At 36.1% G+C, this 20,703-nt stretch overlaps 1 protein-coding gene across 7 annotated transcripts in view; it reads left to right on the forward strand.

The window, feature by feature from the left end:
* The window catches only part of Eip63F-1 (Ecdysone-induced protein 63F 1), a 28,675-nt gene that overhangs the window by 5,682 nt on the left and 2,290 nt on the right, over window positions 1-20,703 (forward strand). For 2 of the 7 annotated variants that reach the window (XM_089260525.1, XM_018100638.3), the window contains 3 exons: window positions 11,356-11,499; window positions 19,707-19,866; window positions 19,935-20,083. In XM_089260525.1, the coding sequence (XP_089116651.1) occupies window positions 11,356-11,499; window positions 19,707-19,866; window positions 19,935-20,083 (453 nt within the window). Of the gene's footprint in view, window positions 1-2,036; window positions 2,225-5,436; window positions 5,773-6,461; window positions 6,695-11,355; window positions 11,500-19,706; window positions 19,867-19,934; window positions 20,084-20,703 lie in introns of those variants that run through there. The other 5 variants (XM_089260527.1, XM_018100639.3, XM_089260526.1 and 2 more) reach the window with 5 other exon arrangements.

The raw sequence follows: 20,703 nt of genomic DNA on the forward strand, positions 1-20,703 counted from the left end.
TTAACTAATTTGCAGCAGAAAACAAAGCACATTGTGTATACGTAATCTATACTACATTTATAATCTATAATATATTTTATATTTAATCTATAGTATTTAACATAATTAGAGGCGAGAGCCACATAGATTGAACTGACTTGCCTCAACAAATGCGCCCCTAAATATAAATCGCTAATAGACAGTCGCTTACACGTCGTATACGTAACGTGGCCAAGCGATTGCATTGCATATTACATACATTTATATGCATGCACTTTTGAACTGAAAGTCTGACAGTCTCACTAAATTTAGACTTGGCCGCCTTTAGCGTGTCGCCAAATGCTAAAATTAATTATTGCTGTCTGCTGGCGTTGCTTTCACTTCTTCTCACTAATGTGCAGCTAAATAGATCGTTTATTTTTGGCAGCTGAACGAGCGAGTTGAACAGGTGCAATGATTGGTAAACAGTTTGCGGGTCGATTGAAGAGCCGCCCAATTCCATTTTTCAGGGCTGCGTCTTCTAATCTAATCAAGACATCCGCAAAAATCGAAAAAAAAAAAAAAAACAAAAATTTAATTTAATTAATTTGTCCGCCTTCGCAATTGCTGATAGCGAAATTCAGGTTGAGATCACGTGAAACATTTCCTGACACAAAATTAGCTTGGCCCCATCTTTCTTAAGCCCCGACCAAACAAAGTGAAATTTAGATATCATTTGGCCAGTTTATTTATACCAACGTATATATATATATATATAATTATTATTATCATAAGCTGCGCTAAGCTCGTAGATCTATTCACATCTTGTTTTCAACTTTCTGTACTTTTTTTTTTCTTCTTGACTGCTCGCATTACTCATTTATGATGTTGAGCAAAGAGCGAGGCGTGCATGAATTATAAGCTTTCTACGGCTGCAAATATTGGCCAAGTGTTGCTCTGCTGTCTTCTCGACGTCTTATCAAGTTGATATGACAGCTTGCAGAAAGTAACTCAATTAAAATTCTTAAAAAAATAAACAGAGGCAAGAAAATACTCTATGTGGAGCTCCTGTTTTGAAGGTTGAGTATAGGGGAAGTACTTTAGTCTAGTCTGTGGACCTACCAAATCACACTGAATTATTATAAAGAGTTTTATCATGGATATGAATCATAATAATTTAATGAAATAAGTTTTCTAACTTTTCTCAAGCGTATTCATTATATCAAAGGTATATCTTAATAATAAACTGATTGGTAGAGAATTATATTAAAAACTTGATTTACAATACGTAAGGTTACTCTATATTCCATCTCTATCAATCTATCAATCCAACGACAAAGAGTATAAAAAGAGCATAACTTATCATATACCACATTTATCTATATCTCATATCCCACACTCCACCTACAATATTTTCTTTTTCTTTTCTCTAATTCTTTTCATTTCTCTAATCGAACGCAAACATTTTGTCAACTTTCAATTAAAGTTGACAGACAGATCTCATGTAGAGCACGCTGATAGCACATGAGTAAGGCAGCCCACTTGTAAATCCCAGACACTTGTCTTCTCATTGCATTCGGTTTTCATTTGTGGAGTAAGGTCTTACGTATCTCATCATAATCTCTATAAAGTAAAATAAAAGCAAATAAAAGCCGGCAATCAAAACATTACGACACATGAAATACATATATATATGTATGTATGACAATATATATATTTACAGGGTATACTTGCTTAGTTACTTGCATTACATTAGCACAAGTCATGAAATCAGCGTCGACAAGTTCGAACTGATAAAAAAAAAAAAAAGTGTGTGTAGGCTCTCGTAATACTATTGCAGTTATCTCCAGGTGTGCCTATCACAAAAACAACAACAACAGCAACAACAAAATGAAATATAATACAATATAACATATACTACACAAACATTCTCCCTCTCTCTCTCTCTCCCTCGCTCTCTGACCAAAAACAAAATATTTTAGCCATTATCTTTGGAGTTTCGTAGATAAATCGTACAATGGGGCTTTAGCATTTCAGCCGGAGCACTTACAGTTCCAGTACCTAAACCAGAACCAACTGACTATATACCACTGAAATATGATCCGCTCTACAGTCGACTAAGAAACTGTTAATTAAGTGATCGATTGTTGATAAAAGAACGACAGAAAAAAGAAAGAAAACCAAAATATTAATAAAGAGCGGCAAACACACGGTTTTTGCTGATTATTGATTATTATTATTGCAAATATGAGCAAAGATGATAAGTGTAAGTAAATAAAACAATATTAACATTGAGGTATTTTCTAAAAATGGCAACACGCGTGGACTTCAGTCTAATTTTTGATTAGAGAACATAATACTTCTGGTGTCGATTGGGACTGTCGTATGGGCTCGTGATTATAAATTGCAATTTGGTTCAGTGATCGAGTGTGTGTGTGTGTGTGCAGAAGATCAAACAATGCTAACTTCCTAAAGAACTGTTTATAATGTACAATAACTGTCGATTACTTGAATAAATCGAAAGACTGTAATATATAATCTCTAAATATCTTTCAAACATAAGTGAATGTTATCAACTTTGTCATATTGTAAAATTCCTTTAAACTTTACAAATTTAAAATTAGTTTCTTTAAGTCTGGTTTGAAAAATTTGAAGTCTTTTTAATTAAAATCCCATTTGCATACGGATCAAATAGCTCTAGGCTCGTTTAAAGCTCTTTGCTACTCACTTCAGCAATATTTTGACTTCCAAGTTGTTTTAGTTACTTACAATACTGTGAATAGCTAAATTCTCTTATCAAAAGCGACGTGCATGAGGCTTGCAGTTAGCAGACTCACAGACAAAGCCAGCTTAAATATAATACGATTATTTCAGGCATATACTATATATAAACATTTTCAACGTCGATTTCTTGTGTTCCATGCCAATTAATAAAATCTAATAAAACATTTTGCCATCATAGATGCCCGCACAGCCCAATTATTGCTAGCAAAAATTTCTATCTAGGTTTGAGGGTGCTGCCAACACCCGCACTCACACACACATAAATAAAAGACACACATACACACCCGCAAAAACATGTGTCAGTTGCCTTTTAATTTGTTGCTGATGGAAAGTGACAAGCGATATAAAAAAGAAGATATATACATACATAGGGGCCACGCCCCTTTTGTATCTGTTGATTTATGATTACGTAACTTTTTGCGCAACAATTCACTTTTTTGGTGACTTCTTTTTGAAGACTTCTCTAGTTGAGTTACGAGGCAACAGCTCAAATTGCCAGCGAAATAATTAAGAACAGAAAAGGGAAAATGAAAAATCGTTCACAATGAAAAATGAGACAATTTTCCTTCGGCAAGTGTCACAGCAGAAGCTGCGAAAGGGAAATATATGTGTGTATATAAATTTTACAAATAATTAAAAACTACCACTACTAAATTAAAAATTAATTTTTATATTATATATAAAAAGGCTATATCAAATTATATTTGAATTTCAAATGCTGAGGGCAAAAAAAAAAAATAAGTTAGGAGCGTGCGTAATGCATATTTATATTGACTGCCTTATCGCATGTCCTTCAGCCTTTAAATTGGCTTGGTCAATAGAATTTTGAAGCTGATTGCACGTTTCAGCCATTAAGGCCTTTGATTGTTTTTTTATTTTCAATTTTTTTCATATGTGCAAAAAGCCCATTTAGAAGTTTTTAATAGCATCCCCAAACAGAGGCTAAAATACATATTTACATAGCGTAACAAAAAAACCCAGCAATGCCAAAAAGTTAGACATAAATAACTGTGAAGTACTCATACCTAAAGAGCTGGATAAAATTTTTATATAAAATTTAAAAATAAAATTTAAACTGAAACATACATATATATATGTTACATATATATAAAATTTAGTTAAAATATTTTTACTGTTTGTATAAAAATTCCCCTTTATCAATAATTGTATTTTCTCATTGTATTCATCTTTAATTTCTCAAGCCACCCTCGCACTTATGTAAAAGTTCAACTCAATGTAGTCTTAAGGCCAAGCTTAACTGCGTCGCCTGACTTTTCGCACGTGACCTTATTTAGTTGTCCTGCTGCGTGACTATACCAAAGATAGCTATCTCCCTCGCACATATTCTAGGCAAGTGGGAGCTGCAATGAACTGTGCCTTAAATCATTCTGAAAAGGCAACGAAAAGCTGCCTTCCACACGAACTTAATTATCATGTGGCTTACTTTGTGTTTTCTTACAAGTTTCATGTTTTCTTTTGCAATTTATATTAATTAAAAAGTTGTATGCTAAGCCAAGGTCAATGAACTTTGGCTAAAACAAAGATAAACTTCTTTTAAATACCTTAAGGTTCACTAGATAAATTGCATTCTTTTGGAAATTTACAAAACAAATTCTTAGCCTGTGTAGAATCAGATACTTAAATCACTTTGAGAGCTTAATTTACAAATCAATTTAAATTGTGGTATTATATAAAAAGCTAACAAATTGTTGCATAAACCGTTACGTACTGCTCTTCCCCAGCTTCGAACAACAAGAACAACAAAGCACTTCAAAACAGATTTACTGCTTTGCCTGCCACGGTCTCACTGCCGCTGCCTCTGCCTGTGCCTCTGTCTCAGCCGACACTCAGACCAACACTACCAAATGTTTTCCAACATTTTGTTTTGTTCCACACATTCGCTGAGTCAACACATGGCCGCTAGCGAATAGGGGCACAGAGAAAGAGAGAGACAGAGAGAAAGAGCGACCTAGCGTCAAATGAGAGTTTTGGCTTTACCCCTGCAGAGCACATGTTAAACGTGTTAGAGCGAGAAGGTGAATCGTTTTCGGTTGCATACTGTACGCGTTGCACTACTAGTGTTGGCGCCTGTTATGCCGTTATGTTTCGCGGTTGCGGTTGACAAGGCCATTGGAAAGCATCTCCTTGCATGGGATTGCCTACGGACCTTCACTGAATACAGGGTGTCCATTGAACATAAGCTTTGTTAAGTCAATTGATGCAGCTGATCCTTTTCTATGAATGTGTACATTAAAATATTTTAATTCCTATATTAAATTATATTAAAATTGTATACTAAAAGTATGCAACTAAGCTGCAATTATAAACAAATCCAGGTCCTTCGTAATTTATAAAAAATAACCCTTTATCACGTACACGCGCCGTAACAAACACTTTTCCAATCCGCTTTCCCGCTGTAACAGATAAACAATCAGCGAGGGGAACGCAAAGTGAGAAGAGAGTGTGCAAAACATGCGAGCGCATACATTTGAAAGAAGAACGTTATAAAAACAAAGGCAGCAACGAAAAAAAAGTAGACAAAACAAACCGATGATGATGAGCTGCAACGTTGTTGCCTAGCAGCGATGAATGAATGAAAGTCACAGCCGAAGCGACGCGCCGCCCTGCCGAACCGAAGCTGCTGCTGCCGCTGCTGCTACGGCTGCCAATGGCCGACGGCCGACTTCGTTGCACTTCGGCTCACACTTCGCGTCTCGCTTCGGTCAACGGTTCAGTTGCGAAGTTGACGCGCTTGTGAACAGCACACACTCTGAGTCCAGCGACGTACGCAGCACGTACCCTCATCAAAGCAAAGCAAAGCAACGCAACGCAAAGCAGAGCAGAGCAAACAACTAACAAACTAACTAACTATTCGTGTGCTATCATTCAATCGGTCTAACGGTATCAGATCTGATTTCCAGTTAGCGTGCGGTGCAAAAAAAAAAAAAGGAAACAAAAACAAAAAAAGTACAGTAAAAGTGTTTTGGCAAAGCAAAGCAATTTGTCATTTTTATTTACCACATTCTTTTGGTGTTGACAAAAATTTGAAAATTTCATTTCTGTTGCACACTGATTCGAATATGCATTAAATCGTTGACATCGTTGTTGAATGGCGCGAAATTTGGATTTTCAATTTGTTTCTTTTTATCAGCAAAGTTTTCTGTGTCCTTGTAATAAAATCGACAGATGCGTCCGTTATGTCATACGATTGAGCTTTAAATTGCCTTTCTTTAATTTATATTGAAGATTCTTTAAGATTCGCTTTAAGAAAACCATTAAAAATAAAGTGATTTAAGTATAAAAGGAGCAAAGGAATAAAAACAAAGAGAAAGAGCTAAACTAAGCAGTTAGAAAAGTACTAAGATTGATCCATAAAACGGATGAGAAACAAACAAAAGTTGAATAAGAAAAGTTAAGCAAAAGTTTGATTAGAAACTAACATACATATACACATAAAGCACATGTGAGGCCAGCCAACTTTACACCTTTCTTTAGTACTTTGACCTCAATTAGATTTGATTCGTCTGTAATTAATTGCAATTAAAATGTTTGCCAGGTCAAGGCGTGTGAAAGTTCAACGGAAATCCACGCATAATTGAATCAATTGAAAGAACCCACGAAACTACTTTGTGCATCACACACGAATGAGTTCTGCTTATGCTTAGCCACAAAACACACAAATAATCATAATCATATATATTTTTTTCCGCCAACAAGAGGGAAAAACTCAAATATTACTCATACGTCCCGTGCGCCCGTTGAACACAAACGCAAAAAAATTAAATATTGTTGTTAAAAAAAAATACAAAAGAAAAAACATTTGTTTACATAACGCAAAGAACTACGAGCTAAAAATACTATATACAAACAAAGTATATATAGATATATACATATAGGAAATTTGCAGAAATGGATCACAAAGCAATCGCAAGTCAAGTGCGAGGTGAGCTAAGTATGAACGATAATTGTTTATTTTTATTAATTTGTCTTACCACATGTAAAAATTAGTGCAAATTAGAATTAACTTAAAAATGATCAAATTTTGATTATTTATCAAGAATTTGTTGTAATATATATAAGTTTACTCAGCTTGAACACTCAATTGATAGATAAAAAAGAAAATCGTATGTTCAGTGGCTCTATTCCATGTATGTATATCTTATCGAGTACACGTTGTTATAATCACATGGGACTATGAAAAAAATGCCAGCACAACAACAATACGAACAGTAATTTAACACTCGTATATCACATGAAATATCATTTCCGTTAATATAGAGCACATTCAACTAAGCAACAATTGACTCAGCATTTGTCTGGTCTTTGTTTTCTCCACAACATTTAAATGCTTTTAATAATTATATAAAATTAGAATCAACATTTTAAAATTGTAAAATTGCATTAATGAATCACAATTTTTAAATATCCCAAAATTGCTTGATTGATGTCATTTTAAACACAAAAAATTTTAGTTTAATTTTTCTCATTAGTTTAATTAGTTTATTCAATTTTATATGCTCAAATATCGCAACGTTAAATTCGAACATTTCTCGAACCACCCTCGCAATTAGTTCCAACTTGAAAGTATTCGAGCAGCAATACAAATGAGTAATAAGTCAAGCTGCCCACGCAGCCACTAACAAAGCTTATTTAAAAGCACTTCAGCAATCTAATCAATGCGAGCATTTCGTTTTCGGTTCTGTTGATGGCCGACCGACCACAAGGCGAGTTTATTGCAATCGACCACAAAAATTCTATCGAGTTCTCGAGATACTAGAATTATGACTTCTTCGATGTTTACAATTTGGCTTGGTAATTTCCTTATTGCTTTCTTCATTGCAATAATGCGTAAAATGCACTCAAAAATGTCCTTGAAGGGTTTTAGTACAATGTCAACGAAATTCATTTGACAAGCCAGAGAGAGAGTAAATTGGCAACAGGGTCGCTGGAAATGATGGATACGACAAACGCAGCACACAACACGTTTCCGTTTCCGCTACCGTTCAGTTTCAATTTCAGCCTCAGATGACAGGCTACGCCCACACTCACAAGCTAGACATGTGCTCAAGTGTTGGAAAACGTGTGACAATTTGATGTTTGATAGATTAATGTTTCTTAGAGATGTGACAACTATTATTCAAAATAAGTGCGATAGATGAAGTCGTTAAGTGAACTACTTAATCAGCAATCACTTGAGTGAGTTCTTCATAAGAAATGATCTTTGTTTAGTTATGTAATCATTTATGATTAACGCTTGATTATATTCTATGCCATAACAGAAATGTGATATATGAATAATTGAATGTTCACATCACATATATCGTATATTGGTTTCATTCAGTTATTCAGCTGTTCACGAAATGTCTATTATATTCAGCTATTTATGTGTTCATATGATATATGCCTGTTAATAATGATTGAGTGAAGAACTGTTCAATAGGAATCAATTGTGAAGGAGCTGCAGAACCAACATTTATAAACTTGAGCTTATTCAGCATACTCTTGAATTTGTTTGTTTTACTTAAGTTGATACAGACCTAAGTATTTAATACGTAAAATGTATATACATATATTATTAGTGATATTTTTCTTTGCAAGTTTCATTTACCTTTGTGTGGCTCCTCGAACTGAGAACTTGTTTAGGTCTTATTTACTCTTCTATTTGCAAGTTTTGCAATTCAATTACATTGGCAAAATCCCCGACTAAATCGAATGAGACCCTTGAGCCATGGATGTATGGCTGAATGCCTTTGGTGCAATTATCAAGTTCGATGATAGCAAAACAACAAAAGAGATAACAAAGCCAGAGGCAACGAGGCGATGACAACTCGCTGTATACACAAAAACAAATAAACAAACAAGAAATGTTTATGTTTATAGAAACTTTTACTTTTCATACTGAAGAAAATTGAGTCAAATTTCATGGCCCTTTTGAGAAGGGTGAGAGGGAATAGGGAGGGAAAATGGAAGTCCTGCCAGTAGGTAGGTACTTCTTCTTCTTATACTATATCTGTCAAGTGGTCGCTGCAATTAGTTGTTTGCGACATTTACAGATTGCAAACTTTTCGCTTGACTGCGTAATGCTTGAGCAAGAAGAAGAAGATGATGATGAAGGAGAAGTAACTTTGTCTTCGTCCCTGATTTAATTTCGCAATTAAAAACTTTTCATAATTGCAAGCGCCAACACTTGCGCAGCTCGTTAACTGTTTGCCAAACCAGCAACAACAACAACCAACTGCTGATAAACCAGGTGCAGTGGCTTCTTTGCCTAGCCCTTTTGGCCAGCTTTGACAGCTGACGCTTAGCGGCATTGACATTGCCACTAATTAGCAAACATTTGCCGCTTTTGCGCCGCGCATCAATTTATTTCATGTCCATCAAAGCGTATAATTAAACTGCCTATTAAATATGACAGTTTTTTGTGAAGAGTAGTTTAATATCTAAATATAGCTAGATAATTTGAGATTTACATATATATGTATGTATATACATAGATTTGATGTAGATATCAACTTGCTTTTCCGTTTTATACTCTCGTGCTTCGACGAGCTGCTTAGCTCTGTTCTATTCTGTCGTTATTGACTTCAACTCATTACACGCTCTTCTCCTCTCTCACTAATACTACTACAGCAACAGTATTAGTGCGAGGCTAAGCGCTTGCCTAGCATTGCTATAAAAACAATTTCATCCGAGTGAGTTTGCGTTCTCATTTCTGCTTATGCTCACTGCGAGAGAGCGAGAGAAGAATTGTCGTTGCTGAACGTAGCCTTGAATGTTGCTGAGAGAGCGAGATGGCAACCTTAAGCCCTTTGACAGCGAAGCAGAGAAGAAGGCGACTGGAAAAAAACACAAGGTGAAGGCAGCCAGCCGATCGGGAATTTGTTTTCTTGAGCATTTGTAATGGAAGGCGATAGTGAAAAAGAAAGATGGCATGATATTCATATACATATATACATACATACATATATGTATATAATTTATGGCGTCAGCTGTGCTAGACTGTCTGTCTGCCTGTTGTAAGCGAGGGTAGACTGAAAAATGCTAAATATGAATTGTTGGAGATGTATTTTATTTATTTTATATTACAAACAAACATTCAAATCATTGTTATAAATCATATTGACTAATGTGTATATTGATACATAGATATATAAACATATATTTTTACAGCAAAATTAATAGTTCAGCTAAAAATTATTATTACTACTACTAACTGCTCTCGCAGTCGGCACACATCTGCAAACTGAAGCCAAAAACTGTTTTTGCTGTGCAGCGTTTGCATTGGCCATAAGAAAAATAAAATACTGAAATGTCTGTCAAATGTGATAAAAGGCAACCCCAATCGGTTCTTATGTCATACTCTATCGTAGTCGTTGCTGTTGCTGTTCTTGTTGCTATTGCTGTTGCTATGCGAAATATTGGTGTCAATGTGTCAATATGTGAGGTATTTACACGTGCGCAATTACAAGCCATACAAACAACTGCACAAGCCACTTCCGTGTGGGCGTGGGCAGGCGTGTTTGTGTGTGTGTTGGTATGCTTGGTGCTTAACTGCAAAGGGATGTGCTTCACACACACATTTGCATACAACACTTGGCACATTCAGAGACATTCGCTGAAAGCAGCTTTTCATCTATTCTATAATTTTCTTTAGCAGTAAAGTTATTTTAGTTTTATATAAGTTTCTTATAAATATAGTATTTAATATTAATATATAGTTTTTATTTGGTATATAAAAATGTACAAAATTAAAATATTTTTTATAAAATTTCATTTTTTAATTTAAGCTCTACCTTGCATAAATTTATAGGTATATATATTTTTTAAGTAATTATTTTATAACTTCTTTGCAATTTACTATTTAATTACATAATTTGAAAATTTCGTTCGTTCGTTTTCCAATTTCGTTTATAATTTAAGCGTATTTTCAGTGCCATAATTTGTTTTCGACTCGAAAAGTTTAAACTTAGTTTTCTCTTTGCCACAATTATGAACTCGAATTGCAAGTTTGATCGATTTGGCATCGCCCCTTTGAGCTGTTGGCGTTTTAAAGACCCTCCCAGGTGCTTCTTTGACTATGTTTTTGCCATGAATGCAAATTTGGTGAAGGCGAACGTCTCAATGTCAAAGGCGCTTCCTTAATTGCTCTACCAGACACACACACACACACACACACACACTCATACAGATGACTCAAGCAGAATAAGAGCGAACTCAAAGTTCAAGCGTGAACAATTTCCGCTCAAGTTTTCAGCACGCATCACGCAGAAACATAATCTCTGATAAAGTAATAACAATTTCTGGAATAACGGTTTTCGTCATTTTTGTTTTGTATATTTTTCTGTTCGCCCCCTAAAATTTCCTGCTGTCCTCGCTTTTGCGTCGTGACTGAAATTTCCATTGAAAATCACGCAATTTCTGCTGAATTGTCCTTGATTTTTACGACTGTTTTGGGTTTGTTTTATCTGTTTTGGTTTTTGTTTTGCGTCTTTTAGCCATTTGCGGGCCCACTGGCTGCATATAAATGGTCGCTTATGCTTTTCCTATTTAAGTTTGTTGTTCTTCTTATATATAGTATATATTCAAATATTATTGGACTCTATTTTCTTGCAGATCTGCGCACCGCATTCGACCTATTAGACAGAAATCGAGATGGACGCGTTACGGCAAATGAATTGCAGTTTATGCTCAAGAATCTGGGCATTAATGTGCGTGATGAAATTATACATGATCTCATACGTGAGGCGAGCCATTCAGGTAAGTGCCGCCACTTGCGTCGAGGCTACTTCAGCACAAGCAACAACAACAATAACATCAACAACAGTAACAACAACATCAGGAAGAAGGCCATTTCATAGAAATGTTGTCGCAGAGCCAAACAATGGCTCGTTGTGTCTAGACCGATGAATGTGTGTGTTTGTGCGTGTGTGTATGTGTGGGTGGCTGTGTGTGTTGAAGTGTATGATTATGTGTATGTATGTGCGTGTCTATAGTTAAACTAGCAAATTATGTTTAAAAAATAAAGCATTAATTAGGCTTAGTCCAGTCAGGCATATTACGTATACGCAATATGAATATGAATTTAGTAGTTTGTGTTCATTATGCATGTGTGTGGGTGTAGAAGAAGCTTATTCACTTTGATATGTATGCATTTAGTTTCACTAAACTAAGCATGCATAGAGCTCTGGCAACAAAGTCGTTAAATATTACGTATACGCAATGAGCAAGCAAGTTTGTGTGTGTGGGTTAATGTATGATATATAAATTATATATGTAGATGTATCTACATGCATTCATTCAAAGAACATCAAACAATACTAAAGTAGTTGCAGCAAACGGCATTAAATATTACGTATACGCCCCAGTGCTGCCGCTTTGAATAGGTTTATTTATATAATGCTAAATGCAATTGTTTTAGTTTATAGTGTGTTTTTTTTTTTAACAATATCACAATGCTCTTATGCAATTGAAATCACAGCTTTGGCTTGGATAAACGAACAGCGGGACTTTAAAGCCAACGTCCAACGTTATACCAAAATCCGCATTAAGCCAATTTGTAAAGTTAACTTTTTTTTTCTGTTCTTATTTAATTTACTCGTTAGCTAATGCAATTTTTATATTATAGTATGTAGGAATTCCCTTCAGTGTTGTCTACTTTGCAGCAGCTTGGCCTGGCACTAAGCGCATTTTTATTAGTTTCCAGCAAACGAGGCGAGTCCTGCTGCTGCTCCTGCTCCATTTGCGTTGTGGCCACGCTCACATTGTTGATTTAATTTGTGTGCCATTATTTGATCGGGCATTATTTCTCTTCGTCTTCCACCTCAGCCGTTTTATTTTTTGTTTTTGCTGACAAACAATAAAAAGTAAATTATGCCAGCCAAGCAGAAAATTCAATTTTCAGCCGAAAATTTGGTTTTGCAAAATTTATAATGATTTCATATTGCTGACAGTTTGCTTATATTGACATTTTTAATATATGCTTCCCTGTTGAAACTTGTTATTAATTGCTATTATCTACATCAATTAATTAACCCTTAAACTCGTTTAGTTTAAATTCATATTTTATGGTGAACTTTGGGCGTGGCACTTGCTTGTCTTCTAACAAAAGCTGCAAATTGAAATCAGAGTCACGCACAGTTCGTTCATTTGATGTAGTAAGCACATCCACACACACTGGCACACGCACACACACAGACAGACAGGCATACATATGCAAGCGTCGCGTCGTATAACAAGAGCGGCGCAACTGTTGCTGACAGCTTTCGAGAGCTGTTTTGATGGCTGCCACCAACAGTGGCCGCAGTGTTTGCTTCATGTACTTGGCAAACACATATTTATATAACCATTTCCATTTGTTGTTGCTTTGTTTTCTATTATTATTATTAGTATTATTATTTTTATATGGCCTGTCAGCCTCAGGCATTGACACGTGCGAAAATGTGCAACAACAAAAAATGTTCTATTATTAAAAAGAATATTGTTCATGCAACAAAAACTAGTCAAATAAATGTTTCCATGAATTTTATCAAATGCAGCTGCCAGAAGATAATTTTATAAATGTTCTTCATTTTAAATACGAATCGAGTTTAAATTACAAAAATTATATAAATATATATAAATGAATTTAATTCAATACATACAAATTTTTAATTGGAAGTAAAGCAACGAAAAAATACATATAAAATATATGTTTATAAAATATATATATTTATATTTTAATATAATAATTTAACAAGTTAAAAAGTATAATTAAATTAAAATTCATTTTTAAAATTGTCCAATTACGGGTAAATCTATTTCCGTAAAAATATTTTTTTTTTTTTTATTGTATTTATATTTTAAATTCCTTTTAAAACAGACAAATAATAATAATAATATTTTTTTTTAAATATATATTCACATAAAATTATTTATTTTCATAAAACAATATTTTGTTTCTATTTACTTTAAAAGATTAATAAAATCTATTCTCAGAGAAAGTCTAAAAATATAACTTTTAGTTAGATGTAAGCTCATCAGCAAAGAAAATGTAATTTAATCTAATTACTATCACTAATGAGCTGAAGCCGCAGCTGGTTATAAAAGCCACACAGAAAATTCTTCATAATGTCAGAAGGAGACAAAGAAAACTAAGCTCAAATCCCTTGAAATGAGCATATATATATGCAAGTGAAATGATCCGAGGGCGACGCTCCTTTACTTGACTTGACTTATATATGCCATAGGTTAAACAGACACATAGATCTATACAAACAAACCGTCTACACTTTGTGCATTAAAGTCCTGTTAATTTGTTGCAGAGTTTTATTTTCCATTCCATCGAACTGGCTTTAGCTAGCGAAACTGAGCCTTTGTTCTCCTGGTATTTTTTCTCCCTTTTCTATTTTTGCCCATCTCTGCTCATCTCTCAATATTTTTTTTTGATGGCATTTCATCAATTTGTGGCACAAAAAGTGTAGAATGCAGCGTAAAGCGCACACTTTATGGCTTCATTTACATTGCTTGGGTTTCATTATTGGCTCGCACAGTTCAGCTGGCATTCGACTGGCAGTCGACGCAGTCCACGCACTTTGCCCTGATTTAGCTACTAAAACCTTATTGCAGTGGCTTCCATTCGGGCGAATGGTCTATGTTGCTCCCTCGTTGCCTTGCCTCCAGAAGTTATTTATGCTCGTCTTTATGTGTCGCACGATTTGAACTTTAAGAGCCTCGAACCTTTGGGGTCAATTGTCGCATAAGCTGGTAGCTCACTTGCTCCTGCTCACATTAGGTACTTGTCCTCCTCGGCTTCTTGGCTAGGCAGTTTATTTTATTTTATTTCTCTCCATCAAGGAACACAATTAATTAACGCGTCAAATGACAAAAACCTTAATGACCACTAAAAGTTGCCTGTAAATGCATTAAAAATCAAATTTAAATGCTTTTTACGGTACAGATTGCTTTTGCGTGATTTTATCAAATGGCTAACACACACACACACACACATACATACACGCACGCATATACTCACATTTGGTCAATCTGTTGTCCAGGCCATTAAATTGTCATTGCGTGCTCTGGGATTCATTTAAAGGCAAACGCTATATAGACTGCAGTTAGGTTCGAAGCAAAAATTCTTGTTCAATTGCTGAATATTCAATGCTGAATTAGTTCAAATGATTATTTTATGAGTTGCACTAGTTCCGCAGCTCTTTAACGAGTTGATCAAAGATGATTCGAATCGATTCACCCACTCCTAATTGTCTGCTGAATAGCTGAATATCCCTGACTATCAAGAACTATTGCTCATTAGCAACAGCACGAACTAGTTCTCAAAATGCAAGCATCGGTTCATTTGAATAACTCATTCAATTGCACTTAAAGTGAACCATGCAGCGCAGCTCTAGAATTCGTTTGTATTTCAAACTTGTTTCCACTTAATTTTTCACTGTCCATCCAAGACATTCAACTTCACTTAAACCCATGGCCAAGGCAGCCTAGACACCAAATTGAAGCAGGCTAATTTGAATACAAATTTAACCAAATTCTTTTAAAAAGGCCAAAGCAAAATAGCCAAAGAAAATGTAAAGCTAAAGAGCAATGGGAGGCGTGTAAAGAGGAAATTAAAACAGAGCTGAGTAATAGCCGGGCACAAAGCTGTTATACACACGTAAAAACTGTTATACACAGAATGACGAAGATTGTATGCTCTAGCAAATATCTAAGGCTATAGCCAACCAAAGACTGAGCTGAAATTGAATAGGCTTTGGCTGCAATTTAATTTGTATATATTTTTTTGCCCAAGCGCAATTTAAACGAAAAAAGAAGCAAAAGCCTCCTGTTAAGGCCACACAAAATCAATGAATTCCAAGTTCAAAGAGAATAGATTAAAATATTTTCCTGGTCGAGTGGGCTTCCATTAAAAAAGGGCAACTCAGTAAGATTTCTGGAAAACAATGTGTTTTGGCTTTGTTTTAGTCTGCCTTTGATAGAGAAAGGCGATTAACCAAATAATAAATAGTTTCCCTCTAGTTTGATACATTATATATATAGATGGATGTGTGTGGGTATGTTATAGGGCCATATGCTAGTAATCCTCTGCCCATATGTTCATGTGTGGACAAAGGCAAAGTACTCAATGTTTATGGCATGTTTTACAAGCAAAATGAGCGATGCAGCGTGGGGGGGCGATAGTGAGTGTGTGAGAGGTGGAGGGAGGGAGGAGGGGAGAGAGCGAATGTCTGCTGCAGCAATCAAGCTTTTACACACCCACACACAAACACTCATGCAAACACTTTGTGGGCACACTTCCGTTTCCGTTGCACGTTGCCCTGTTGAGGTCAGCAACAGCAACAGCAACAGCAACACAAGCAACAACAACTCAGCAGCAGGTGCATTTGCCAATAATTGATTGCATTTCGGCATGAAGCTGTTGCCATTTGCCATTTACCATTTGCCACTGCTGCAAACTGCTGACTGCTGACTGTTGGCTGCTTACTGCTGTTGCTATTACCATTTGTTATGCACAATAGAGCTGCGAGTTCTAGCTCAATTTTCTGGAATCAGCTCAATCAATCACAATCAAGCTGTGAACTAGCGCATTATAATGAAGTGTTCTATGCGAAGGACAGTATTATGATGCAATTTATATACGTATAAAGAAAATGGAATATATAATATATATATAAAATATAATATATCGTCAGATTATCATCAGATATGTATATTTTTTGTATTTATTGAAATATTTTTCAATTTTTTAATATTTACATTATTACGTTAAATATCTGTTTTGTATTTTTAATTAAAATATTTTTTAAAAAAAATTAATGTACTATAAATATAATATAAATTTTATTATGTATTTATTATTATTATTAATTTGTTTTTTATTAATGGGAACTACTTACCAAACATTTAATTGTTGAACGAGATAAGTTTGGGAAATTATTGGAAATTTATCGATAAGTCGTGTCTAATCGGCAGCTATGACTGTTGTTTAGCTCTTCCATTGTCCTCTAACTGGCTCAAGAGAATATTTGGTTCACAAAAATTTAAGCAAAGTCAATCGATCCTGATTCATTGAACTAGTGAGTCGATACTATTGTTCTCAATTGAACCATATGCTCAATTTATCAGCCAACAAGTGCAAGTTCAATGCAGTTCAGCTCACTCCAACTCATTCACTCAACTCGACGCTTACTCGACTGCTGCTGCCATTTACCTTTTGCTTGCGGTCTGCTTTGAGCATAATGCAGCTTTGAGTCGTTAATTTGCAGCGTGCCTGCGCCATCATCGATCTAGTTGAGAGCCATAATTTGATAAGCAGCTAAATTGATTAGAGCGCTGAAAGATATCGATGTCAATGTACATTCTAGTTTGCAATTTAGTTACGCACCAGATTCAATTATCGAGAGTCAACTCAGTCAGCTTACACACTTATTGTTTGGCCTTTGAGAGCATGTGGCTTGGCCATTGATTCGCACATATGCCTCAAAGCCAGCCAAAGGCTCTTGAATAAAGCCAGAGCCAAGCAAAACCTACGGGCAATGGCCAAAATCAATCAGCGCTTAAATGTAAAAGTGCAATGCTCGACTAGCAGATACCCTGTGAGTCAGTAGATAATGTTAAAGTAACTGCGGATGAAGTGAGACTCTGACACAGGGAAAAGTGCATAAGATGGTCGACTAAGAGATATCCTTTAGTGTTTCACATTTCTTTTCATTAAGTATATATATACATACCCCACAGACTTCAAGCTCTCACATATGCACATCAACAATATGCCCCACCTACAGCATCTACAGGGTATATAACTACAATTTAATGCACGCTGCCCATGGCTAAGAAATGACGAGCAGAAGCTGAATCGTTGTTGTTGCCACTGTTACTGTCGCTGTTGCTGTTGCTGTTTCTTCTGCTGTTGCTGCTGCTGTCGTCGAAGCAACATTTTGGCCGCGAACAAAAACAAGAATGTTTCATCCCACTCGGCACTTTGGCATTGGGGAAATGTCCTTAGCGAGAATGACGGGGCCGGATTGAAATGGCAAACAACAGCGTCGCCATTTTCATTATCCTTGGACTTGCACAAGTAAACATTTCGTATTGTATTTAAAAATGAAATGACAACATTCCGGAAAATCCTCGAGCTCAAGCTCAGGCTCAGCCACGCTTCAGCCAGGACAATTGAAAATGCTTTTTGTGCAAATGTCGCTGCCAGCAGCAGTAGCTGCAAAATAAATGCCCAAAACAGACTGAGCAGGATATGCCATGCTGAGCTTAATGTCTGACTAGAAGATTCCGAGCGACTTGTAAAGGAATGCTCATACACACCCACACACACACACACACACACACACAGACGCTCATTTAATAATACAGAAAACAAATATTTATAGAATATTTTATCAGAATAGTTTTGGGGACATTTAAAAATGGCTTTAAATGCATTTGAATTTTTGCATTTCTCTATTTTCAACTTTAATATGGCTTATTTCTGCAGCAACCCTCGCAGTTCCCATATAGTATGTACATCAAGGCCACGCTTCTCCAGCTTGTTTGTGTTTTGATTGGACGTAGTTACCAAAAAAATGAAGGTTTTTGTCAATATTTTAGAATGGTCTTCTTCTTCTTCATCTATTATATTGTCAGCAGCTCCATGCCCATACTCAGACTCATTTTTGATTGTCAAAAACTTGGCAAATTACCAAATTACCCGATTCAGATATCTCTCAGATATCATTATCTCTGAATTTTTCGTTCCGACAGAGAAACGAAATTAGAGCAATGTGCGCTCATTATCAATTCTTGAACGAGCATAAAAATTTATATTTTCGCTGCAATAAAAAAAGATATTTTTGCTTAATAAAAACTGAATAGCACTTGGATAATAAACATCTTAGTTGTTAACGACATACAAATTTGGAGAACATTTTTTTTTAATATTTAATAGCAGAACTAATATACATTGGGTAGCCTACCTTTAGATTTAACGCTTGTCTTATGATATCAAAGGCAAATGTTTATCATATCATAGGACTAGCATTTCTATATAAAACATGGTTATATAGCTAGTATCTATATTAGGCAGTATCTGCTCGCCGTTCATTGTTGACCCACTTGCTGAAGGTCAAGGCTTTTCGGCATGTTATTGCAACCGGAAGTTGGCAAGCAGCAGAGCGCCAACAGTGCTTACTTCGCTGCTGTCTTAGCACTCAATTAAAAAAGTCTCAGCGAAAGTGGAAAATGAAACGAAAGGCTTCAAAGGGAGAGGGAGCAAGTGCAGAATACGTTGGCCACAGTTGCTAAATATTAAAAGAAATGAAGAAAGAACGAAAAAATATTTTGCTCTGCGGCCGCGATGGGTGGGCGAAGCTACCTGCTGCGCACAAAAGTAGGCAACGTTTGCCTGCACTTAGTTAAGACTCTGTGCAAGTGTGCGTGTGTGTCTGTGTGTGCAAGTGTGCGTGTGTATGTGTGCAATAGAACAATGGCCGTTTAGCTCAATGCTTAATGCTCGTAGCTGTCGCTTGAAGCGTATAACAATTGCTCAAACCACCAAACAGCAACAAAAAATGTATGAATTGTGCAGTGAACGACTAGCGTATACCCTGGAAATTGTGGAGCTGCAATGCGTTGCAGCTGTACTTTAGAGTACCTTTTTTAGTTGCTTGCCTCAAGCTGATATAAACATAGATATAGATAGAGGAGTGGAAGATTTGTGCATCAATAGATTGAAAAGCCGTAAAGGCCTTATATAAAATTGCTTGTTACATACATATACCCAACTCACTACACCCTATTTGAAATATTTTAGCCCGGTATTGAGCAAAAACGCTTTCAACTGTTTTTTTCCTGCATCTTTTTTCTACTCGGCGTTGGGCATGAAACAGAATTGTTCAAATATTTGTTGTTGCTCGTGTTTGTAGCTAAGCTTTTACCAGCACACCTGTATACACCTGCTAAATTCGTATTTTCAATTGCAGGCAACGGCTTAATCAACGAGGCCGAGTTTCTGCAGTGGGTGGGCAGAATCCAGGCGCTGCGAGACGAGCAGCAGCAACAGCACGATGACAGCACCAGCAATGCCAGCAAACCCATCGACGAGGCTGACGACGTCACCGAGGATCTAATAGCTGCATTTAGGTAAGTGGCCGATGCCTCAACTGACAGATTTATATATATAAAACTGATTGCGAAACTCAAATTCACAGAGTATTTGATCGTGATGGCAACGGGTTTATCACACGAGATGAACTGCAGACGGCAATGGAAATGATTGGGGAGCCCTTGAATGAGCAGCAGGTGGAGCAGCTGCTCGCCATTGCCGACTTGGATCAGGATGGCCGCATTAATTACGAGGGTAAGTTACACACAAATACACGGTCACGCACCAATGCTGCACCCACAGAGGCCAGCAGTGACGTGGGCAAGCGTGAGGACAGTGTAGGGCGCTTTTTATGCTAGTTCCTATGCTGAAAAGAGAGTATATATGTTATATTAGATGGTATGAATTAAAGTGAAAACACTAGAATGTGGAGACTGAAATAGATGTAGTCTAGAATTAAACATTCTAAAAGTTTTTACCGGCAAGAAAATAAAATAAAAAGGGCAGCATTAAGCAGTCGCTAACACCCAACTGCATTTCCCTATTTACTTTTATTTTGTCAGTGCGAAGGACTCATCAAAAATATAAATAAAGCCACAAAATGCGTTAGCTTTCGCTTTTACCGTTGCTGTCTGCGCGTTAATCAAGCTGCAGCATAAAACACACACACTTACACACACACACACGCACACGCAAGCTCACGTGTAGCTATATAACCTTGTGCCAATATTTGCCAAAGAGCCTCACTCATAAATCAGCTAGACAAATACAAATAGAAACCGCAGCAAACGAGACTTCAAGTTGAATAACCTTAGGCGCAGCAGTTCGGCTAACAAAGAATCCCCCGCCTCCCAACAGTTTTTTATGTCTGAATT

The sequence above is a fragment of the Drosophila navojoa genome, chromosome 4 (genome assembly GCF_054131105.1).
Source record: "Drosophila navojoa isolate 15081-1374.11 chromosome 4, UAZ_NAV_1.0, whole genome shotgun sequence".
NCBI lineage: Eukaryota > Metazoa > Arthropoda > Insecta > Diptera > Drosophilidae > Drosophila > Drosophila navojoa.